This window comes from Notamacropus eugenii, chromosome 2 (assembly GCF_028372415.1).
Source record: "Notamacropus eugenii isolate mMacEug1 chromosome 2, mMacEug1.pri_v2, whole genome shotgun sequence".
In the NCBI taxonomy this organism is placed as follows: Eukaryota; Metazoa; Chordata; class Mammalia; order Diprotodontia; family Macropodidae; genus Notamacropus; species Notamacropus eugenii.
In genome coordinates this window covers 485,353,259-485,379,088 of record NC_092873.1, presented here as the reverse complement: position 1 = coordinate 485,379,088, position 25,830 = coordinate 485,353,259, and the positions used below count along the sequence as shown (strand labels likewise).

The 25,830-nt window shown below is 40.6% G+C and overlaps 1 protein-coding gene across 2 annotated transcripts; it reads left to right on the top strand.

Annotated features, from left to right (window-relative positions):
- Window positions 1-8,626: 8,626 nt before the first annotated feature.
- Window positions 8,627-24,302, top strand: DUSP12 (dual specificity phosphatase 12). Of its 2 annotated transcripts, XM_072648821.1 has the most exons (7): window positions 8,627-9,132; window positions 14,156-14,269; window positions 14,369-14,487; window positions 14,631-14,727; window positions 16,098-16,281; window positions 21,551-21,626; window positions 23,789-24,302. In XM_072648821.1, exons 1-7 carry the CDS (start codon window positions 8,867-8,869, stop codon window positions 23,812-23,814), a joined length of 882 nt encoding a protein of 293 aa, XP_072504922.1. In that variant the 5' UTR covers window positions 8,627-8,866; the 3' UTR covers window positions 23,815-24,302. The 2 variants fall into 2 exon arrangements, with proteins under 2 accessions (XP_072504922.1, XP_072504921.1); XM_072648820.1 differs by lacking the exon at window positions 21,551-21,626.
- The last annotated feature ends 1,528 nt before the right edge of the window (window positions 24,303-25,830 follow it).

Sequence of the window (25,830 nt, the reverse complement as noted above, 5' to 3'; positions counted from 1 at the left end):
GAAAGAACTATGGAGTCTGAATGCAGATCCAAGCATACTATTTGCTCTCCTTTTTGTTTTGTTTTGTTTCTTCTTTCTCATGACTCATTCCATTGGTTATAGGTTATAATTCTTCAATATGCCCTCCCTTCTATTATACCCCTCTCTTCACTTATCCCCTTCTTCTTTCTTTTCTTGTAGGGAAAAATAGATTTCTATACCCCATTACCTATATTTCTTATTTCCCAGTTGCATGCAAAAACAATTCTCAACATTTGTTCCTAAAACTTTGAGTTCCAACTTCTCTGTCTTCCTCCCTCCCCACCCATCCCCACTGAGAAGGCAAGCAATTTAACATAGGCTATATATGTGTAGTTTCGCAAACGACTTCCATGTCGTGTTGTGTAAGACTAACTATATTTCCCTCCATCCTATCCTACCCCCCATTTATTCTATTCTCTCTTTTGACCTTGTCCCTCCCCAAAAGTGATTACTTCTCACTGCTCCCTCCTCCCACTTGCCGTCCCTTCCATCATCCCCTCCTTCTCCCCTACTTTCCTGCAGTGTAAGATAGATTTTCATACCAAATTGAGTGTGCATGTTATTCCCTCCTTAAGTCAAATGTGATGAGAATAAGCTTCACTTTTTCCCTCTCACCTCCCTCTTTTCCCCTCCATTGAAAAAGTTTTTTCTTGCATCTTTTATGAGAGATAATTTGCCCCATTCCATTTCTCCCTTTCTCCTCCCAATATATTCCTCTCTCACCCCTTAATTTTATTGTTTTAGGTATCATCCCTTCCTATTCAATTCAGCCTGTACTCTGTCTATATATATATATATATATATATGTGTGTACGTGTGCGTGTGTGCATGTGCATGCATGTACATGTGTGTATAATCCCTCTAACCACCCAAATACTGAGAAAAGTTTCATGAGTTACAAATATCTTTCTATGAAGGAATGTAAACAGTTTAACTTTAGTAAGTCCCTTATGATTTCTCTTTCCTATTTATCTTTTCATGCTTCTCTTGATTCTTGTGTTTCAAAGTCAAATTTTCTATTCAGCTCTGGTCTTTTCATCAAGAATGGTTGAAAGTTCTCTCTTTCCTTGAATGACCACTTTTTCCCCTGAAGTATTATACTCAGTTTTGCTGGGTAGGTGATTTTTGGTTTTAATCCTAATTCCTTTGACTTCTGGAATATCATATTCTAAGCCCTTTGATCCCTTAATGTAGGAGATGCTAGATCTTGTGTTATCCTTATTGTATTCCCATAATACTTGAATTGTTTCTTTCTAGCTGCTTGCAATATTTTCTCCTTGACCTTGAAACTTGGGAATTTGGCTACAACATTCCTAGGAGTTTCTCTTTTTGGATATCTTTCAGGAGGTGATCAGTGGATTCTTTCAATATTTATTTTGCCCTCTGGCTCTAGAATATTGGGGCAGTTTTCCTTGATAATTTCATTAAAGATGGTGTCTAGGGTCTTTTTTTGATCATAGCTTTCAGATAGTCTCATAATTTTTAAATTGTCTCTCCAGGATCTATTTTCCAGGTCAGTTGTTTTTCCAGTGAGATATTTCACATCTTCTATTTTTTCATTCTTTTGGTTTTGTTTTGTAATTTCTTGGTTTCTCATAAAGTCATTAGCTTCCATCTGTTCCATTCTAATTTTTAAAGAACTATCTTCTTCAGTGAGATTTTGAACCTCCTTTTCCATTTGGCTAATTCTGCTTTTTAAAGCATTCTTCTCCTCATTGGCCTTTTGGACCTCTTTTGCCAATTGGATTAGCCTATTTTTAAAGGAATTATTTTCTTCAGCATTTTTTTGGGTCTCCTTTAGCAAGCTGTTGACTTGCTTTTCAGGATTTTCTTGCATCTCTCTCATTTCTCTTCCCAATTTTCCCTCCACCTTTCTTATTTAATTTTCAAAATCCTTTTTGAGTTCTTCCATGGCCTGAGACCATTGTGTATTTATTTCGGAGGTTTTGGATGCAGAATCCTTTCCTTTTAGGTCTTCCTTTGATGGTAAGCATTGTTCTTCCTCATTTGAAAGGATGGAAGAAAATACCTGTTCACCAAGAAAGTAATCTTCTATAGTCTTAATTTTTTTCCCCTTTTTTGGGCATTTTCCCAGTCAGTTACTTGACTTTTGAGTCCTTTGTCAAGACTAGGGTATACTCTGGGGACATGTAAGTTCTCAGTTCCTCCAAGGTGGCTCAATCAACGGAGAGGAATTTACTCCTCTCCTGACCAGTGCTCTGGTCTGGGAACTACCAAAGCTTTTCTCCCAAAATCTGCAAGTAAAATTCCCTTTCCAGAGCCTCCACCAGCTCCACCATACCAGCCAGCACTCTTCCTTACCCCGGGGCTACCGCTCAAGGCTGAGATGCAGATCAGAGGCTCAATTCCTCCAGGCTGAGGGCTCCAAAAATGGACGCTGCTGCTGCTGTCACTGCTGCCAGCTGGGGCTGGGGCTAGGGCTAGGGGAGGACCCTGCTCTCTTCTCATCCTGGTGAAAAAGCATTCTCACTGTGGGTTGAGGGATCTGAGAACCACTGCTGCTGCTGCCAGGAATTCCACCCCCGAGGCCTGTTCCAGTCCTGTTCCTGGCAGTGCAGTGCAGCCAAGGCTGGGCTCTATGGGTTGTGCTCCACTCCACGCCCTGTGTGATAGACCTTTCTTGTCGGCCTTCCAGGCTACCTTGGGCAGGAAATCTCTTTCACTCTGTTGTTTTGTGGCTTCTAATGCTCTAGAATTGGTTTAGAGTCATTTTTTACTGGTATTTTATGGGCTGTGGGGAAGAGCTAGAGTAGGTGCATCTTTATACTCCACCATCTTGGCTCTGCCCTTGTTAATCCTTTCTTATGGCACATTTATATACTACATCTTATTCAGTCATTTCCCAATTGATGGGCATCCTCTTAATTTCCAATTCTTTGCCACCAGAGAAAGAGCTGCTATAAATATTTTTGTACTTGTGAGTCATTTTCCCTTTTTTATGATCTGTTTGGGATACTGAACTAGCAGTAGAATTGCTGGATCAAAGGGTATGCACAATTTGATTACCCATTGGGCATAGCTCCAAATTGCTCTACAGAACTATGCACTAAGGGCTATAAAAAATGTGCATATCCTTTGATCCAGCAATACCACTACTAAGTTGGTATACCAAAAAGATTTTTTAAAAAGGGAAAAGGAACTACAAAATTTTTTAAATGTTAAAATTTGTCTTTATAGGGGGGTGGAGCCAAGATGTCAGAGTAGAAAGACGCACATACACATAGCTCCGAACCCACAACCCATAGAACGGCTACAGGGAAGTAACTCATGGCGAATTCTGCACCCAACATTGGAGCGAGGGAGATTTCTGTTTCGGAGAGACCTGCAAACCTCTTGTGGGGAGTCCTTCACGCTGCAGAATGGGCGCCGGGACTGGGAGCTGAGTGCAGCCCTGCCACGGCTGCGGCACCGAGAGGAAAAGATCCGAGCGGGCTTCAGGGACGGGATCTCCAGCGGCCACGTGGGTCTCTCCACCCACAGAGGGACCTGCAAACCTCTCGCAAAACGTCCGTCACGCTGCAGACGCGGAGCCCAGCCCAGACCTGCCGCAGCTGCGGCACCAAGAGATACAGATCCGAGCAGGCTTCAGGGACGGGATCTCCAGCGGCCGCACAAGTCCCTCCACCCACAGGTAATGGGGGTTGGTGAGAGAGTCTCTTTGGTGGATTGAGAGGGGAGTGGGGTGCCCCCATAACTCAGGCCCCCTCCCCCCCCCGGGAGGTAGAAGCTGAGAGGCGGCTGCAGACAGGGGCTCCCCAAGGGGGCAGGAGCCTGGATCCATTGTGGAAGGTCTGTGCATAAACCCCCTGAGGGAACTGAGCCTGAGAGGCAGCCCTGCCCTGCCCTGAGCATCTGAACTTAATCTCACACTGAATAGGAGCCCTGCCCCCACCAAAAGCCCTAAGGCTGGAAGCAGCATTTGAATCTCAGACCCCAAACGCTGGCTGGGAGGATCAGGAGGTGAGGTGGGTGTGAGGAGAATATTCAGAGGTCAAGTCACTGGCTGGGAAAATGCCCAGAAAAGGGAAAAGAAATAAGACTATAGAAGGTTACTTTCTTGATGAACAGGCATTTCCTCCCTTCCTTTCTGATGAGGAAGAACAATGCTTACCATCAGGCAAAGACACAGAAATCAAGGCTTCTGTGTCCCAGCCCACCCAATGGGCTCAGGCCATGGAAGAGCTCAAAAAGAATTTTGAAAATCAAGTTAGAGAGGTAGAGGAAAAGCTGGGAAGAGAAATGAGAGACATGAAGTCAAAGCATGAACAGCAAATCAGCTCCCTGCTAAAGGAGACCCAAAAAAATGTTGAAGAAATTAACACCTTGAAAACTAGCCTAACTCAATTGGCAAAAGAGGTTCAAAAAGCCAATGAGGAGAAGAATGCTTTCAAAAGCAGAATTAGCCAAATGGAAAAGGAGATTCAAAAGCTCACTGAAGAAAATAGTTCTTTCAAAATTAGAATGGCACAGATGGAGGCTAAGGACTTTATGCAAAACCAAGAAATCACAGAACAAAGAGAGAAGAATGGAAAAATGGAAGATAATGTGAAATATCTCATTGGAAAAACAACAGACCTGGAAAATAGATCCAGGAGAGACAATTTAAAAATTATGGGACTACCTGAAAGCCATGATCAAAAGAAGAGCCTAGACATCATCTTTCATGAAATTATCAAGGAAAACTGCCCTGAGATTCTAGAACCAGAGGGCAAAATAAATATTCAAGGAATCCACAGAACACCGCCTGAAAGAGATCCAAAAAGAGAAACTCCTAGGAACATTGTGGCCAAATTCCGGAGTTCCCAGGTCAAGGAGAAAATATTGCAAGCAGCTAGAAAGAAACAATTCAAGTATTGTGGAAATACAATCAGGATAACACAAGATCTAGCAGCTTCTACATTAAGGGATCGAAGGGCATGGAATAGGATATTCCAGAAGTCAAAGGAACTAGGACTAAAACCAAGAATCACCTACCCAGCAAAACTGAGTATAATACTTCAGGGGAAAAATTGGTCATTCAATGAAATAGAGGATTTTCAAGCATTCTTGATGAGAAGACCAGAGCTGAAAAGAAAATTTGACTCTCAAACACAAGAATGAAGAGAACCATGAAAAGGTGAACAGCAAAGAGAAGTCATAAGGGACTTACTAAAGCTGAACTCTTTACATTCCTACATGGAAAGACAATATTTGTAACTCTTGAAACTTTTCAGTATCTGAGTACTGGGTGGGATTACACACACACACATGCGCACATGCACACATACATAGAGACAGAGTGCACAGAGTGAATTGAAGAGGATGGGATCATATCTTAAAAAAAAAGAATGAAATCAAGCAGTGAGAGAGAAAGACATTGCGAGGAGAAAGGGAGAAATTGAATGGGGCAAATTATCTCTCATAAAAGAGGCAAGCAAAAGACTCATTAGTGGAGGGATAAAGAGGGGAGCTGAGAGAAAAACATGAAGTCTACTCTGATCACATTCCACTAAAGGAAAGAATAAAATGCACACTCATTTTGGTAGGAAAACCTATCTCACAATACAGGAAAGTGGGGGATAAGGGGACAAGCAGGGTGGGGGGGATGATAGAAGGGAGGGCATGGGGAGGAGAGTGCAATTCGAGGTCGACACTCATGGGGAGGGATAGGATCAAAAGAGAATAGAAGTAATGGGGGACAGGATAGGATGGAGGGAAATATAGTTAGTCCTATACAACACAACTATTATGGAAGTCATTTGCAAAACTACACAGATTTGGCCTATATTGAATTGCTTGCCTTCCAAAGGGAAGGGGTGGAGAGGGAGGGAGGTAAAGAAGTTGGAACTCAAAGTGTTAGGATCAACTGTCAAGTAATGTTCTTGACACTAGGAAATAAGAAATACAGGTAAAGGGGTATAGAAAGCTATCTGGCCCTACAGGACAAAAGAGAAGACGGAGACAAGGGCAGAGAGGGATGATAGAAGAGAGAGCAGATTGGTCATAGGGGCAATTAGAATGCTTGGTGTTTGGGGGGGGAGGGGATAAAAGAGGAGAAAATTTGTAACCCAAAATTTTGTGAAAATGAATGTTAAAAGTTAAATAAATAAATTTAATTAATTAAAAAAAATTTGTCTTTATATGTAATTGGGAAAAATAAACCATTATAATAAAAAACTAAATATGATTAATATAAAAAAAGAAATAAGCTTCCAAAGCCTATTTGGGTTTCAAACCGTCAGGCTTTGCCCTGGACAGAAAGAGAGGAGAGAGACATTTTTTTTTCTCCTTGATCATGCTCCCTCAGCAATTTGTTTCGGATTCATTGATGCTGGGAACATCCTCGTTAATGGCTGCCCAAGGCCCATTGTTCTGCTTATGCTAGCATTACCTAGGAAGCTATGATGGCTCTTTTATATGGTGGTGGAGGTTATAAAGCTGTAATAAGGTACTGCTTTAGTACAATCCTGTTCTAGTTCAAAGTCAAAGGCAGACCCCATAAACTTGGGGAATTCTGGGTAAACCCTACCAAGGTACTTAGGTTCCCTGTCTTCTGAGTAGCTACCCTGAGATAATAAAGCACTAATTGGATCATAGTTTGCTAAAAGAAAAAAAATCTCTACACTTCAAACCCATGGTAAATAGTGGTTAACATTTTAAAACATATCTGTATCTATATATCTATATCTAGGTAAAGATCAATACATACATAGACAGATTCAGTATTTATATTGCCTTATTCCTTACCATATCCCTCCCTGATTCTGAATAATTTCTACAGTTTGCTCAAGTATAAACACGCAGACCTTGGGAAGAAGATTCCATGGTCCTTTTAGATTTCATGATATCAGTTAGCCAAACAATATCTAATATACATTCTATATTTTGAGAGTGTATTTGTCAAAGAATTTAGAAAAAAAGATAGGTAGCCAGTCACATGTTAACAAACATTTAATATAATTACTATATAACAGATACTGTGCTAAATAATGAGGTTACCAAGATGCGTAAAAGTCCTGCCTCTAGTCTCAAAGGGTTTACGTTCTAACAGGGTAGACAACATGTAAACAACGATGCACATACAAGACATATACAGAATAGATTCAAGGTCATCTAAGACTGGATCAGAGAATAGGAGGGAAGGAGATCAGGAAAATCTTCCTGCTGACTGTAGAATTTGAGTTGAGTCTTGAAGGATGTCAGGGAAGCTAGGAGTCAAAAACAATGGAGAGCATTCCAAGCATGAAGGACAAGCAGTACAAAAGTAGAGTTAGGAGATGGAAGAAAGAAAGGTAAGAAAGCAAGTAGGTCAGTGTAGCTGGATCACAGCAGGGAATAAAGTGTAAGACTGGAAAGGAAGGGAGAAGGGTCTACAGGATGAAGTGCTTTAAATGCCATATTTTATATTTGATCCTGTACATAAGCTACTGGAGTATATTCATTAGGGAGAAGACCTTTAGGGAACTCACTTTGGTGGATGAGTCAAGAACGGATTAGAGTGAGGAGAGTTGAGGCAAAGGGGCCAATTAGAAGGCTACTGTAATAGTCCAGTCTAGAGATGATGAGGGAGTGTGCAAGGATGTCAGGATATAGAAGTCACCATCCCTTGGTTGTATTTGTGTACATACACACATATTTATGTATGTGTGTGTGTATATATATATATACATACTCTTTTTTATTGAAGGAGTATTTCTATTGTGAAGGAAAAAAACAGTTTGACAACAGATTGATGTATGAGGTAAATGTAAGAAATGAGTCAAGGATGATACTTAGGTTGTAAATTTGAGCTATTAGAAGGATGATGGTATCCTGGACAGCAATAGAAAAAATGGGGAAATGAGGTAGAGGATGGCAAAGTTTGGAAGAAAATATAATGAATTTTGTTTTGGTCAAGTTAGCTTTGAGAAGCCTAAGAGCATGCACTTCAAAATGTCCAAAAGGGAGTTGGTGTTGCAGGAATGGAGATCAGAAGAAAGACACAGGCTGGATATAAATATGAGAATCATCTGTGCAGATGTTAGAACTGGTGGAAATGGAGGAGATCACCGAAGGAGATGGTACAGAAAGAAAAGTGGACTCAGAACAGGGTGACACGGATGAAGATCCAGCAAAGGAGACTGTGGAGCAGACCAGAAGAACTAGAAGGGAGGAATGTCATGAAAATCTAGAGGTTTAGCAATTAAAGCTTTCATTGATGACTCTGGAGTGTAGTTGCAATGGAAGGATGTCAGAGGCCAGATGGTGGAGGTTTTAGGAAAAAGTGAAGCATCCTTTGTATAAACCTTTCTCAAGGAATGTATCCAAGGAGAGTAAAGACAGAGGATGTGTTTACTGGCCATGGGTGAAGTAAGTGAAGGTGGCCATGACCAGACATTTTAAACAGGAATAATTCACCTCATGAGGAATCACATTCCCAAGAGTGAAATTATGAGGATACCAAAAAGTGTCAGTGAGGAATAAATGGGTCAGTTGGATAAAGTGAAGGCTGTGGATACACAAGGAACTCGTTGATCAAATCCAGAACAACTTTAAAAAAAACTGCATTTTGCAGGACTCGGCATTGGCAGATTGAAGAGGGCGTGGTGCGTTCCCAGGGTTTTTTTTTTTTTTTTAATACATTCCATAAACGTTTGTTGAATACAAGGAATCGAATCGAAGGGATCCGCCCCACAAAGGGAGCCATCAGCTAAATCCTCCCAACCTCCAGCGCGCGCCTCCTGCCGGCCGGAAGGCCCCTCTAGCCAGACTTCCGGCGACGCGTCTCGATGGTAAGGCGGTCCTCCACTTAGACCACTGGGCGCTGCCATGTTGGAAACCCTGAGCGACGGCGGCGTCCCGAGCCATGGCGGCGCCCGAGCTGCTGGAGGTGCGGCCGGGCCTCTATCTGGGCGGGGCCGCTGCCGGCGAGCGAAGCCGGCTGAAGGAGGCAGGAGTCACGGCTGTACTGACAGTGGACACCGAGGAGCCGAGCGGAGACGTCGAGGGCCTGCAGACCCTCTTCATCTCCGCGCGGGACGAGCCCGAGACGGACCTGCTCAGTCAGTTGGATCGCTGCGTCGCCTTCATCGGCCGGGCACGCGCCGACAGCGCCGCCGTGCTCGTGCATTGGTGAGCGTGCAGGGGCGGTGGGCGTGGCGTAGGGGGTCGCCCCGCCTCCTAGAAGGGCTCTTGGGAAAAGCGGCTGCTGTGTGGGTGGAAGCTGGGCCGGGGGAGAGCCGGGAACTGCACGCTCCGTTCCTGGCTCCCCGAGGACGGCCGAAGTGTTTTAAATAGAAGCGAACACGTGGTGGGGAGCTCCTGTTGCGCCTCGCTCCCCCTCCCTGCTCTCACCTTGCGGATTAAGCCCCGCATGCAAGTTGGTGGGCCGCTAGGTGGCGCAGTGCGTAGAGTGCAGGACCTGGAGTTAGGAAGACGCTGGGCTAGTCATTTCACCCTCTTTGCCTCAGTTTCCTCATTCGTAAAATGAACTGGAGAAGGAAATGGCATGCCACTCCAGTATCTCTGCCAAGAAAACCTCAAATGGGGTCATGAAGAGTCAAACAAGACTAAAAAGCAGCAACATCAAGGCCAGGGATGCTAACTGGTCACGGTACCTTGGCTAACTTCCCCGAGCCACATTTCCCAATCTGTGCCTCAATTCTTCCCTTTATTTTTTATTATCGTAAACACACACATGCACACACACCTTAGTTCTGTACTTCGGCTACATTGTGGGCAGAATGGACTTTTGTAGAGTAGCCTGGAAACATAGTTACCTCTTAGAGCACATATTTGTAACAAAATATCTGTCAATGACACATGGCTGGGGCATCCCCTCTCCCACCCTACAAGCTTGGAAGGGAATACTGGAACTCAGGAAAATGATAAGCCTTTTCTTGCTCTTACATCAGCCAACTATTTTGTATAGCTGTTGTCATTTAAAAGTTTCTCAAGTTGGGGCATCCTATAATAAGCAACAACGAGGAATCAGTATGTCTAGGAGGGCATTTGACTTCAGGTAAACAGAGGCACCTCAACAATGTTTGTGCTTTCTGGTGGCCTTCTTAGCAAAGCAAATGCAGCGGTCTTCCTTGGTCATGATTGCATGTGGTTGGCAACAGGTTATATTCAGGGAGTGTGTATGTGAACTCAGTAGAAGGCATTAAACACCATGAGCCTCAGATTCCCCATTTGTAAAGAAGGGTTTAAGGTCTCTTTCAACTCTCAGCTCTTTGTTCTGTAATTCTCTGATACAGCAGAATGAAGAATAGATATGTCAAATAGATTTTGAAAATTAAAGTAAATGTTCTAAAATATAAGAAGTGATAGCATCAGTGTGTTATAGTAGAAGGAACTGGATTTGAATCTCCATTTGATATTCATCAATCAGAAAGCATTTTTTAAGTGCTTATTATATACTACTCATTGTGCTAAGCTCTAGGAATTAAAAAAAAAAACAGAAAAATACAATCTGATCTTAAAGATCTTACAGTCTAATGGAGGGACACCACATGCAAACCACCAAGTACATAGAAGAGACAAATACAGTAGGTCAAAGGTAATCTCACAGGGAAGGTCCCAGCAACTGAGAACAGGAAAGGCCTGTCACAGAAAGTGGAATTTGAGTTGAGTCTTGAAGGAAGCCAGGACTTGGAGGTTAGGAGGGAAAGCATTCCTGGCAACGGGAACAGCCAGCAAAAATGCCCAGGGCTAGGAAATGAAATGTCCTATATGAGGAAGAGCAGAAAGGAAATGTTAAATTGTAGAGTATGCAGGAAGGAAGTAAAGTGTCAAAAGATTGGAAATGTAGGAAGGGGCCAGAGGGTTTTATATTTGATCCCAGAAGTGCTTAAGAACCCCTGGAGTTTGTTGAGCAAGGATCAAGCCTGTACTTTAGGAATACTTTTAAAGCAAGGAAATTAACTTGATGTCTGTTGGAGTTTCTGCCTATCTGAGCTGCGTTAAGTCCCTTAAATTTTTTGGGCATCATTTTCTGCATTTGTAAAAATGGGAGAGGGGTGAACTGCATGTTATCTAAGGTACTTTACAATTCTAGGAGAAATCTTTAGATCATTGTATCACTTGCTACTCACCTCTCCAGGTTTTCTCTACCCTATTCCCCCTTGGATCTCTTATTTCTTTGACTGCTCCATCTCAGTTTCCTTTGCAGGATCATCATCTATAACCTGCCCCATAACTATGAATGCCCCTGCAGTCTCTTTCTTGGGCTTTCTCTCTTCTTCCTCCTCATTGTGTCTTGGTTATGTCACCGACTCCTTTGGGCTAAATTTTCATTTCTACACAGATAACTCCCAAACCTGCATTTCCAGCCCTGGCCTATTTCATGAGTCCTATGTCCCCAACAGCTTATTCCTAACTATACATCCAGCAGTCATCTCAATCTCAATATGACCAGAATAGAACTTGTCTTTCTCCTAAATATGCCCTTCTTCCAAATTTCTGATTTCGCTAAAGAGCAGCACCATCCTGTGAGTCGCCAGCTTTGAATCCTGTGCTGTGCTCCTCCCAGTTCCTCCTTTCCCTTAACCTCAGCACAGCCGTTCTCTGAGTCCTGGACACTCTGCCTCCACAACATTTCCTCTTCTATCACCTCCTCTTCCTTCCTGAGCTGCCACCCAGCCCTTGTCAGCTTTTACTTGGTCTACTGCACTTGCTTAATTGGCCACCCAGTCTCACTTGTCATCCCATTTCAGTTCAGGCTGTTTTCCTAGAGCTTGACTCTGACCCTGTGTTGCTTCACAAATCAGTAAATTTCAGTGGCTCCCTATTAACTCTAGTGTAAAACACAAACTCTTCCATTTGGCATTTAGTCTTTCACAACCTGGGACTGACCTGCTTTCCTAGCCTTCTTATATGTTATTCCCCTTCCTGCATTATACAGTTGCCCCTCACTCATGACATCCCCATCTCCCTCATCTAGCCCAGGGATGGGGGAACCTGCCACTTCCAGGCTACGTGTGGCCTCAAGGCTGTAGGTTCCCCACTCCTGTCCTAGCCTTTGGCCTGACTCTCCCTCATGCATGGAATGTACTCCCTCCTTGCCCCTGCCTGCTAGAATTTCTAGTCTCCTTCCAAGCTCAGCTCAAGCACCACTTTCTACAAAAGGACTTTCCTAATCCCTCTTCCCTTGTTAGTGCCTCTGTCCCCCAATTAGCTCAAATTTATTTTGCATGTGTCAGAGTGGATAGAATTGGGGGATATATACTTGCTTGTTATCTTCTGTGAATATAATAGGCACCTCAAGGTCAGGGATTGTTTCATCTTTGTTTTTGTTTCTTTGGAGACTACTCAGTCAATAGTCAAGAGCCTGCTGTGTGCCAGGACCTGTGCTATACCCCTGGCATTATGCCCACAGCATTGTAGGTTCAGTGAGGTATCACTGTGAATAAGGTCCTAAATTGGAGTCAGGGAGACAAGAGTTCAAATCCTGACAGTTTGTGGCCCTGAGTAAACTATTTACCCTCTCTCAGCCTCAGTTTCCTCATCTATAAAATAGCAATCCCAATCCCTCCTCACAGAGTTGTAGTGAAAATCAAATAAGACAACATGTAAAGCACATTGTAAACCTTTCAATACTATATAAATCTAGCTATTATGATGGAATGTTGCTTTAAGTTTAAACTTTAAAGTGACTTACATAGATTTGAATAATCACACAGCTGTGATAGGCACTGTTGTCATTTAAATAGAAAAGAAAGTACTTTTTCTATTTTCAACATATTCTCCATTCTTAGCACTATTCTTGGCACATAGCAAACCCTTAATAAATGCTTTCTTATTCATGTTATTTTTATATACACAGTGAGCATATAACAACCACTTAAATTTACATAGTTTTTGACACCTTAGAAAGCACTTTCCTCAGTTACCCTGTGAAGTAGGTTGTGTATGTGTTGTAATTCCCCCCTCCCACCATTTTACAGATGATTAAACCAAAGCAAAGGAAGAGAAGGACTTACGGATCTATTCTATTTTCCAATGTGCCACCTTGTCTTCCACAAGTAGGCATAGACCTTGGGCCATATTCCAAATTAGTGCTGCATGGTAGAACTAGAGAGCTAGAGCTGCAGGGTACCTCAGAGGCCATCTCCAGTTCTCTCTTTTTACAGATGACAAAACCTAGGCCCAGAGAGGTTAAATAGCTTGCCCAATATAATCAGTCTTCTTCCAAATTGCCAAGATACCTCTGGCACTAGAGCCAGTGTGGTCTTTCCACTGCATTCAGATCACACAAAAGCCCTGTGGAGTGTGTAGAATTTACACATTCCAACATCTCAGATCATTGAGAGGATAGGAGGGAAATTTGTACCTTACAATGAGACTGATGTATGCAAGGCTGGCGTCAACAGGCAATCACGTCATGAGACTTAGGTGAAAACCAGGTTTGTTACAAGAGAAATGAACCATACATGTCCAACCCAGAGTTCCTACTCCTTACAGAAATTTGCATATTTATGACAGTGCAGCAAAAGGAGCAGAAGCAAACACATTTCCTTTTAAAGGGGCGTGGCACGGGAGGGGAAAGGTAGAGTAAAAGTGGGAAAAGGACGAAACCCCTCCTGAAGGCAAAGAGCCAGGCAGTGGCAAAAGCTGCCTGCTTTTTCCTTGGGAACTGCTAGACTATGAAGATCGGAGGGGCTGCTTATCTGCAAAGGCCCCAGTGCACAAGCCTTTTCCTAGTCTTGCCTCCCAAGGACATACAGGGAGTCTAGCTTGGGTACAGCTCAAGGGGAGCTTCATCCTTGACATATGCAGGGCCTCCTGCATGTTCTGGGTCTAGTGTTTCTGGAAAAATATGGCAACTCAAAAAGACAAGTTCAGTTAACAGCTCTTAACGCTGGTGATTTTCTTTTGTTGCTGCATGGAGTTGGAGTTACTTCACTGATGCTGGGCTGTTTTAACTATTGTGTTGGGAAATCCAGAGGCATGAGTTTTTAAACTCCACATTTGTGTGTGTGTATGTGTGTGTATGGATGTGGGTGTGGGTGTGTATTGGTTGGATATTAAAGGGAAAAACATTTGCTTTAATAGCAGAACCGGATAAAAATGGGACAGAATTTTACCAGTAATTAACAAAAGAAACATTCCTGCCTCTGTAGTTGACAGTTTAATTGTCAAATACTTTTTCCAGTCATGCAGGCGTGAGTCGAAGCGTTGCTGTTGTGACTGCTTACCTAATGAAGACTGAGCAGCTCCCTTTTGAAGACGCCTATGGCAACCTCCAGACCATCAAGCCAGAGGCTAAGTGTGTTCATTGTTTTTGGCTTTTTTTTGCCCCTATGAGAAAGGATGTGTTTCCTCCTTGAAAGAAAAGTTGAATTCTGTTTTTTGTTTGTTATCACAGAATGAATGAGGGCTTTGAGTGGCAACTGAAGCTTTATCAGGCAATGGGTTGTGAAGTGGACACCTCTAGTGCAATTTATAAGCAATATCGTTTACAAAAAGTTACTGAGAAATATCCTGGTGAGTCTGGATTCTCAGTCTAAGAGGAATATTCTTAATTTCTAAGGCTGTCATTTCTTCTCCTCCTCTCATTAACAAAGTATTACCTGAATATGCAAAGTTTATATATCCACAATTGGGGGTATTGTAATTGTTCCTTACAGAATTACAGAATTTGCCACAGGAAGTCTTTGCTGTTGATCCAACTCTTATTTCCCAAGAATTGAAAAATGAGATCCTCTACAAATGTAGGAAGTGCAGGTAAAGTATTTTGCGAACTGTAGAGATTTTATGTTGGTTAGATAAAGAAACATGTTCGAAGCTCCAATCTCTTCTTATTAGTTTATTGAATTTGGTAAAATGACAGTGTTCCTGAATAAAAGATAATTTGTAATTCAGATCTCAGATTTAAATTTGGCATACAGAGGAATGTGAGTCAGAGACACCAAAGTAATTCCGGATTATAGGAGCTGCCTTGCATCATAGTGGGGTTGGCATGATGGAGACTTCCAGAGAGCCCATGCTCCTTTGTCTGATTTTTAAGGTCCTACCTTGCTGCGATTCTCTCTCGCTGCAGTATTCAACACTTTACCTGCAGTTCCACTCAGACTAGACTGCTCCCCAGAGGTGTCCTAGGCTTTCCTTTCTCCATATCTCTGCTCACATTTTCCTCTACATGGCCTAGAATGCCCTTCATACCTCCAGCAGCCTATTACAGTGCATACAGTGCTGCATTTGGAGTCAGGAATTCTGAATTCAAATCCAGCCTCAAATCCTAACAGTGTAACCAAGGACAGATCACTAAAACACTGTCTGTCTCTGTTCTATCCATAAAAATCAGAATGATAACAGTACCTACCTAAAAGGGTTACTGTGAGGATCAGATGAGATAACATATGGAAAAGACTTTGCAAACCTTCAAACACTGTATCATCATCAGCAATACCATTATTATTAATATCATGATATCATGATAATTATTAATATATAACTGTAAAATTATGTAGGATATAAAAGTATAATAATAAAGCTTCTGACAAAATGACATGAAAATTCAGAGGAGGAAAAGATTTCTTCAAGTTGATAAGATCTGGAAAGTCAGTAGATTATGGAAGAAGCAGCATTTGAGCTAGGCCTTATTGATGATGATTCTAGAAATAGCTATTAATATGTATTATGACAATTATAAATAATAACTAGTAATGTATTATAATAACAAATCACAATCCTCTCTTCCCCCAGCTCTGACCATGTACACTTCCGTCAAGGCCTGGCTCAAATGCTGCCCCTTCTATGATCTACTTAGCCTTCCCTGATCTTAATTAACTTGAAGAAATCTTCCTCCTCTGAATTTCCATATCATTTCATCAGTACCTTTCTCACTACCCTTGCATACTCTACCTCTTTTTACAGTTGTATCTTCTTTTCTCTCTTAACTCCATGAGGACAGTTATTCTTATTTTTCTTTGTGTTTTCTTTGTGTTCCCTAGAGTAGCAAGTACACTGCCCATACTTAGGTTCTCAAGAAATACTTGCTGAATAAACAAAAAAGATCCACAATCACATATTTCATGTATTTTTAGAAATCTTTTTTATGGTTACTGTTGTTCTCTGTGGTTTGAAAATTGCAGGCGTTCCTTATTTCGGAGTTCTAGTATTTTGGATCATAGTGAAGGAAGTGCACCAGCAGCTTTTGCTCATAAGAAAATGACACCTTTAATAATTAACACAGGGAATGAGGCTAAATGTACTTCTTATTTCATTGAACCTGTTCAGTGGATGGAATCTGCATTGTTGGGTGTGATGGATGGACAGGTGAGTACAACATTCAGCTTAATGCAATTTCATTATACCAACTAAATTCATTTTTCTTTCTTATGTTTGTATTTTTCACAATATTCTCATGATCTGTCTATTTTTTTAATGCATGTCCTGCCCTGTCCTGTTTACCAACAGTACATGCCATTATGTCCCTCCTGCATGTTTGCACATAAAAATCTATTAATAGTTTATCAACAAACTGTTGTACAACTATTGCAGAATAATGAAGTCTAATTTCTTTATTCTGTGTAGGAACAAAAGTTTTTATATGATTCATGGGATAGTTAAGGACAATTGAATGTTAAATCTGTGCTTTTTTTTTTTTTTGGTGAAGGACACTAGATTGGCATAATTAAATTAGTAAAACTCATTTTCCATCTTTTTGATTCAGCATTTGATACTTATGGTAAATTCATTCTCTGTCTTCCCAAATTTATGGAACAAAATTGCTATTTCTCTTTTCTTCTATATTTTTCCTCTTTATTAACCAGAAACATACTTCCTTTAAGTAGTTAAACTTTTCCAAGTATTTCCAAGGTCTAGCTTTTCAGGATGCAATTTACATGCAATTTTTCCTCCATAATTTTTAGTCATACCAATAAGTTAATATTGATAGCTTCATTTTATATTGTAATTTTATTCCATGGTGATTAAGAAGGTTTGAGAGAGAACTTCTGAGTAATTTAATCATTTTACTAACAAGACCAGCAGGTTATTAATAAAAGGATAGTCATTTGGTTCTCTGTCTTAGACCAAAGACAATCATGACAGGGCAGGCTCATAGTTTATATTCCCTTCAAAGAGTAGGTGGTCAGTGAGGAGCTGAGAGTGACCCTTGGACAGAGAATTTATCTCTCTACTCAGACCACTTGAAGCCCTGGGCTATATAGAGAAAAGGATCTGTCTCCACTATGGGCTTCTCCTAGAGTAGAACACAGTGAGTTGAGTGGGGTCTGACCAAGATGGAGAAAGTAATTCAACCTTATTATCAGTAATGTCCTTTAAGAAACTGAACTTTTTAAAGTGAGGAATTTAGAAGAAGGGGAGAGATCTGACTCTCTCCAAGATATTGGTTGTTAATAATCATTTCAATCCATTTAGTCAATAAGCATGTTTTAAGTGCTTGCCATGTGTCAGAGACTTGGCTAAACTCTGGGAATACAAATACAATTTAGAAAGTCAAGCCCTGTCCTCCAGGAGTTTACTTTCTAATGGGAGAAGATGACACATTAGAGGAAGTTGAAAGGGTAGGATAGGTCTGTGGGACCACCCAGGTAGAGGGAATATAGTAGAGAAAGTCAGGAATGAAGCTTGCAGAAGAATCCGCTATGGCTTACCTGGATGCCCTCCTTAGATGGAGGTTCTGGCAGGAGCTGTACAATCACAGGGAGAAGTTGCAGGGGCATTGACCACCTTCGTGTGCACAGCTCTATATTAAGCCCTTGTAAGGAAACAGATGATCAAATCTTCACCCTGGAAGAATTCAGTCTAGTAGGAGATAGAAATTACAACACACTCAACTACCACTAGAGAACAGTGACAAACTCAATACCCACAAATACCTTCATGAAAGTCTTCTTTAACTGCTTCAGTATGATGGAATCCTAATAGAGCTGCCTCCAGCCCCAATATTCTAACTGCCTTATAGGCCCCACCTAGCAGATGGTTTGCTGCCCCTACCTCACCACTCACATGCCCCCCACTCAATGTCCTGACTTCTTCATATAGGCCTCACTTCTCACTAGAGCAACAAATGTGTCCATGAACTCATATTTCTCACAGAAACAGCAGATGTGTCCATGTGATGGAATCCCAGCCACTACTTCTAGTTAGCCATTGCCCCCGACCCATTCCTTATATTCCCCACAGAAACAGCAGCTGTGTCCATGCACTCAATCACAATCATAACCACCTAGTCTCAGACAGGATCACAGTACTCAGTCAGTCAGAAAGCAGCACCACCAGGATGGCCAAGTAGGATGTGGACCCCAAAACAATGGAAGAGACTTTCCCCAAGTAGGCATCTGCACAGTAATAGCAAAAGCTGTCCTTTAGGCGAACTTATAATGTAGAGAGACGTATTATAAAATCATTATCATACCTATATAACCCCAAATGGGTTTTTCTGTATGCATTGTGGGTAATTACATGCACAATTCCACTGATGTTGGGATCCCTCCCTATTACCTAATCGTTTAACAAACCCTTTCCTTCCTTTTTAATATTCATAGTTTCTGTTATGTAATTGCATCTTTATACTATAAAAGTCCATCTTGCTTTGTCTGAAGTTGCTGGTTCCTCTTGGACCTCAGTCTGCATCCTGAGGAGTGTCAATCCTCAGTAAATGCCTATACTTGGATTAGAGGTGGTCTGACTCTGAATTCTTTGAGATGGTTCCACCACAGTGTATCTCGAAACTGAAACAAATCCCTAGTAATCTCTTGTCCCTTCAAAATTTGATGGTACCTACTGTCTGCTATATGTGTATGTACATACACATATATGTACATATGTGTACACATATACATCTCACTTAATTTCATATTTCATTGTTGATGTTTTTGACTCTCCAGTTAGATTAAAAACTCTTTGAGAATACAAGGAATTTTTTTTTCTAGCTCTTCCACAGTGCTATAGACATTTAGATATTTGCTGAAGTAGTGATTAATATATTTGTAAGTGCTCAGTAGATATCACAGTCGGGTAGTGTGATTTCTTTACCCTTCTTTACTACTTGTTTTTTGAAGGTTGAGAATTTTTAACTAGATCTTTTAATTTTTAAGACCCTTTTGTAACAGCAAGAACACATACAGGAAGATCTGCTGGACAGGTTCTTAGATATGCTTTGTTAAAAAGAAAGCAACTTCTGAGAGGTCACAAATCTACTTTAATCAAGTACGTAAATCATCCACTTAGTTCAGAGGAAAAAGTCAGCACCTGGAACGTCAGAGAAAATACAGAGAAGTAAAGATCAAGAGACAGATCCAACTGTCTGACCATACGTACATAGTTACCAGAGAGGGAAACACCAACATCTGGGTTTTCAAAGGGTGGGGGGCCCTCCTTAGCAGCTTCCCAGAGTCTCATCTGACACACAAAACTTATTCCAAAAACTAAGCCCCAAAGTAAAATCTCACCTCAGAGTATTTATACACTTTTCAGAGCCCGAGGGCAGGACCCTCAGATCCAGTGCCTCAATAGAAATTAACACCTATTAATGGGTGGGGAAGATCTTTGGCTCCTCCCCCCCCCCCCCCCCCCCATTAACCTTAAATTACCATTACACCTTCTTTTATATCAAGATCTTAGTACCTGATATTTAGGTAGTACAGTGGATAGAGTGCCCATCTTGGAGTCAAGAAGATTCTTATTAGTTGTGTGATCCTGGACAAGTCATTTACCTCTGTTTGCCTCAGTTTCCACATCCTTTAAACTTTATGGGATGCCATGTCACCAAAATGCTGGGGTGCAAGGTAGTGTGTATGTGTGTGTGCGTCTGTGTGTGTCTGTCTGTCTCCTGGTGTTGTCTGAAAGAATTCATTCAGGCTGTCTCCAAATCAAGTGAAGGCATTTATTTGGATAACACACCAAGCAGGCTCCTTCTTAAGGAAGTCTCAATATAGTCCCCTAAGGAACGTCATTACTACTGGGAGATACCCCTTAAAGAAAATACCCCTAACCAGGAGAAGCTAGGGATTCTTATAGAGGAAGTGTGCCCTGTGGGCAGGGAGATGAGGTAATCAGATATCTGACAGCCAGGAGGCCTGTAGCTTAGAGTTTTGATTCCATTGTCCAGTCCATTTGCTCAGGGCAGAGGAGCCCCTGTTAGTTTTAGTATTTCACTGACCAGCCTATTTGAATCTCATTATCTCATCCACTAGTCTTTTTGAATCTCTTCATCTCCTGAAGTCTTTGGCTAATCTCATCATCTCCCCCCTCAAGAAGTAGGTACCCAAATTCATTTGGGAAGAAGGCTCTGGTCATGCATTCCTCATCAAAATTAGCTAGCAACATCTTTGCCAAGAAAACTTCAAAAGGAACCTTGAAGAGTCAGATATAACTGAAAAATGACTAAATAACAACAATTTTAATATCAGTGACTGAACAGTCTGGTAACCTTGGGAAAGTATTACTTAGATTCAGAGGACACATAAAAGAACTCTGAATCATTATAGTTTATAAAATGAAGATTATAACTCACATTTTGGTAACAATTTAAGGTTTGCAAAGATAAACTATTTCTGAGCAAATAAAAATCTAATATCAAATGAATGACATACATATTAAATCAGTTTTTCAAAATTAATGAAAATCTACTGTTAGTTTATTTGAGGTGTCATCTCCTAGAAACTAATGAATCCATATCTGATTCTGTTCATTAACTGACTGACAAATGAAAGTTTGAGAAACACAATTTCTGGGTAATTAATCACTTTATAAATTATGTTTAGTGAATAATTAATAAAAGGATGATCATTTGACTTTCTCTTGTAAACCAAAGATAATCTTGGGGGCCTCTGAATGCTTAAAAAGCTTTTGGAAAAGGGCATATGCCTGAGGATGGGAATAAGCTTTGATTGGTTAAGGATCAGTGAAGGGGTAGACAGATTAATAAGGAGGTGGGCAAAATGTCTTCAGCTTCTTCTGCATAGAAAACCTAATCTTGAGACTCAGCTACCTCCAATAATATGGGCAAAAAAAATCCATCTCTACCCAGACCTCAATGGTTGGTTTTTTCCTTCATAAACTAAGTCATCCTAAGTTCTATAGGAATGTTCCAAGACAGGGGCTCATTTTCTAAGGGCAAGATCTCACTTAGACTAGATTCTCTTTGTAAGATCTCCTAGTTGGGTAGAATCCTACCTGAGATTGAAAAGCATGTCCCTTGAGGATGTGGACAATCTCATCTCTCAGCAATGTCCTTTAGATGCCAACTGAATAACCTACAAGGGGCTGAATTCTAAATGAGGAAATAGAAAAGGGAAAATCTTAAATCATTTCTCTCATGGTACTATTTTGATTGAATTCTTATAGTTTCTACATGTTAACTGTTTTTAGTAATAAAAATAGTCATCTTTGTAGTTAATACCCCACAATGAAATTAAGTTAGAGGTATAATCTCTCTGAATTTAATTTGGTTTATTCTACTTAGAGAGATTTCCTTCATATAAATTATCTAATTTTTCTTCTGCAACAGTTTTTAAAATGTCATTCTTCTCTAGTGCCTAAAATTACCATCTGTCTTTTCTTTCCTTCACCCCAGTTGAGACTACCAGACACTGAACACCGCCCCCCTCCTTGGCTTGATGCTTACTCCTTCACTTCCAACCTTGCCCAAGGTAACCCAGAGCCATTGGTTGAGGACTTTCCAAGGCACCCTAAGTACAACCTGACATTTCTATCTTCCCTAAAACTGAACCCTCTTCTATATGTTATGTCCTCTAATTAGAATGGGGATTTTTTGAGAACAGAGTCTTACATTTGTATTTGTATCCCCAGCACTTAGCCAGGAGCTTGACACATAGTAAGCACCTACTACTTTTCTATTCATTCCATGACAGGTCACAGAGTAGAAATGCAATTTAAACAGACATGCCCCATTGTCTTTTACACACACATGCTTTAGTCCTCCAATAAATCTTTGATCTCATCTATTTTGGTGCTCCCTTCCAAGAAGGCAATCCAAAACCCATCCATGCCTTTTCATCTTGTAAAGTTCTTGTCCATATCCTTCTATAAATCCTGCATGGAGGTCAACCTAGCATACTGGGGGCCTTCTTGATGTCTTAACATGATGAGGGAAGCAGCACCAGGGGCAAGATGATTTTCTTCCTTTGCTTTTGAGATATGACTGGTCCAACTCTTCTAGTCACATACAAACCTTTGGGATGATATCATTTACCCCTACATCTTGTGTTCAGTTGTTGATTGGTAATCCATCTGTGTTTATACCTTCATCATAGCATGGGTTTTTAAAGGATATGCTAGGATGATCCAAGCTAAGGTAGGTCCTGCCATCATGTGGAGGGGCTTTGTGGCTGCTCTCCAAGGACCAGTCTCGATAAGTACAGAGAAGATAATTCCCAATAGGCTGATCCTCAAGGAATGAGAGACTAGGTCTCTGGACTAGTCCTGGGATTTCACTGGTATAGGGAACTTGGAGGGCAGTTCTACCAATGTAGATTGCCACCTTCTCTGCTACTTAAAGTCTTAGGTTGCTAAAACTGTGAGAAGTAAAGTGACTTGCCCAGGTTCACCTAGCTGGTAGTGTCAGAGGCAGTACTTAAACCCAAGTCTTCAGGTTTCAAGGCTGACTTTCTATGTGTCATGAAATGCTGGTCTCTGAAACAAAGGAAAATTAGATAGTTGTAGCATAAATTGTTATAATATTTGCTATTGCTTATAAATTCCAATATATTCAGCAAAATTTGAGATCCATAAACAGATACCATTTTTTAGAGAAAATGAGTTTTAAGTACTTTGGAGATCTTTTAGTTGGATTTTAGAAATCAAAGTTTTCTTAATTTATTGGCATTTGACCCTCATCTTTTTTGGTTGCTGACCTGGCCATATCATGTTTGCTGTGAAACTTTTTTTGTCCTTTTTTTGAATATAATGTTTTATTTAGCAACTATATTTCTTTAAATTTACTCTTACTCTTAAATCATGCTATTATTTAAATTTGTTTTTTAAAAAAGAATGTTTTTTGATATTCCAGATTAAAGAAAAGTTAGAACAGTTTTGCAGAATAAGAATCACACCTGCTTTCTATCAGAGATAGGAATTTTTAAAATGCTTACAACAAATATTTACATTCTTTAAATAGTGCTTCTCTAGAAGTGCCGCTTCTGTGCAACTGAATGTCAATAGTAACTGTTTCTCTTTGAAACAAAAACCCTGAGGGTCCTGAGGCTCCTAAAGTGGCCATTCCCTGACTACTTCTTAAAGAGGCCTATTCGTTGAATGGGCATTACCTCACTTTAAGTGAGTACCTGAAAAGGCCTTAGCTTTTTACTTCCTGGGCTGTCTCCAGTCATCCTGATAAATATCTGGTCACTGGATCCAGATGTTTCAGGAGGAGAAAGTGAGGATAGTGACCTTGCAGAGCCCCCCCTCACTCAAAATAAAATCGAGCGCAAGTCATGCCATCATTTCTCTGATGTCATGGTTCTTTTTGAAAATGAACGACAAATGCAACAACAACATCAGTGCCGAGTATTTTTACTGTTTTTGGTCATGTCTTCGGTCTTAAAGAGCTTCACAAGTATCTCACAGAGTTAGGTTGGTTTGTAGATGGAATAACCGAGGCAAAGCTAAGTGGTTTTCACAATGTCGTTGGCAGCGTACCTGAATTCTGGTTTACTTTCTGTTTGTTTTCCTGTGTTTGCTTTTACTGAGATTTTTGTTTCTGTGTGTTAGGTTATTGCCTGTAGTTTGAAGTGCCAATTCATCTTTGTCAGTGGGTTTGGTCTATAAAGGTAACTCTGTGTTTTATTTTTAGCTCCTTTGCCCAAAGTGCAGTGCTAAGTTGGGTTCCTTCAACTGGTATGGTGAGCAGTGTTCCTGTGGCCGGTGGATGACGCCAGCTTTTCAAATACATAAGAATAGAGTGGATGAAATGAAAATGCTGCCCCTTCTTGGATCACAAGCAAGAAAAATATAAACTTTTTTTAAAACTGATTTGATGACTGACTTGAAAGAAACTTCTTTATATCTGATGCCTTTGTTCATTACTGTTCATCATAAATTTTTTTAATTCATAGGCAGCCACAGTTTTTGATTATGTTTTCATTGGAATTGGCACAAGAAAATACATCCCTTCATGTGGTTGGCCTCATCATATTCTCTTTCTTGGTCATGGATACAAAATGTACCAAATGTATCTAAGTGGAATAAAGTAAATGGGAAGTAAGGACTTTTTGACCATGTAAAGCACATGTGTGTGCATTATGAAAATATATAAATATGTGTGTATATATACAGTTTGGTATTAAAACTCCTATATTGTCCAAATACTTTGGTTTTTGTGTGTGGTTTTTTAAAGAAGGCTTCCTTTGTGAAATGTTATTGTTGCAGCATCACCTGACTTATGGCCTGATGACTGTATTGACAGAATCCACCTACTACATTTGAAACTATGTGTTTATAAGTACTCATTGATTTCCAGAGGCATAACCAAATTACTCTTGTAAAAAGCAAAGTTTTACATGTAATTCTTTGAAATTTTAAAAGAGCTCTAAACAAGTATAGCTAGCTATCTTTTCTTGGACATAGGGAATAACTTCCTTTATGTTCATTCGGCATTTATTTCTTGGGAAATAGATTTTAATTTTATAAATTTAAATCAGTATCTTGTATAAGGACAGATTGGTAGTGCCATGGATAGAGCTCTGGCCTTGAAGTCAGGAAGAGCTGAGTTCAAATGTGACCTCAGACACTAATCTCAGATATGCAGATAATAACACTTTTGGCAGAAAGTGAAGACAAATTAAGAAGCCTCTTGATAAGGGTGAAAGGATGGGAATAAGCTTTGATTGGTTAAGGATCAGTGAAGGGGTAGACATTAATAAGGAGGTGGGCAAAATGTCTTCAGCTTCTTCTGCATAGAAAACCTAATCTTGAGACTCAGCTACCTCCAATAATATGGGCAAAAAAAAATCCATCTCTACCCAGACCTTTGTTCCCTTATCTGCAAAGTGAAGGGACTGGAATACATGACTTCTAAGGACTCTTCTAATGTTACCTCTGTGAAGCAGGTGCTACAGCTATAGAAGAAACTAGAGGTTAGAGATGTGGAATGATTTGCCCCTGGTCACACAGCTAGTAAGACTTTCCTGACTTCAGTTCTAGTCTTCTTTCTACTACCCCAGCTGCCTTGTTCATTGGGCAGTACCTTGAGGCAAAAATAGTTTTTGACAGAGAATGAATGAATGAATAAAAAAGTATTAAGTGATCACTGAGTTCAAAGCAGGGTAGCCAGGAGGTGAAGTGGATAGAATGTCAGGAGTTAGGAAGACTCAACTTCCTGAGTTCGACTCTGGCCTCAGACACTTACTACCTGTCTGACCCTGGGCAAGACAATTTGCCTCAGTTTCCTCATGCGTAAAGAGCTAGAGAAGGAAATGGCCAACCACTCTAGTATCTTTGCGAAGAAAATCCCAAATAGGATCACAAAGAGTTGCACATGACTGAACAACAACAAAATGCGAAGTATTGTGTCAGTTCTTAGGGATATAAAAAGAAAGGCAAGAAAGTCCCTGATCTCAAGAAGCTCACATTCTAACTGTGTAAGACAACATATATGAGAGGTTTCATCTGCAAATCAGATGGAAAGGCCTCATGATCCTTAATGTCAAAAGGCAAAACAGGTGGTAAAAGACTGTACAGATTTAAATAACTGGAGAAATTATTTATTGTTCGTGGGTAGGTAAAGCCAATATAATAAAAAATTACAATTTTGCCTAACATGCCATCCCAATTAAATTACCAAAAAATTATTTTACTGAGTTAGAAAAAACAACAATTCATTTGGAAGAAAAGGTC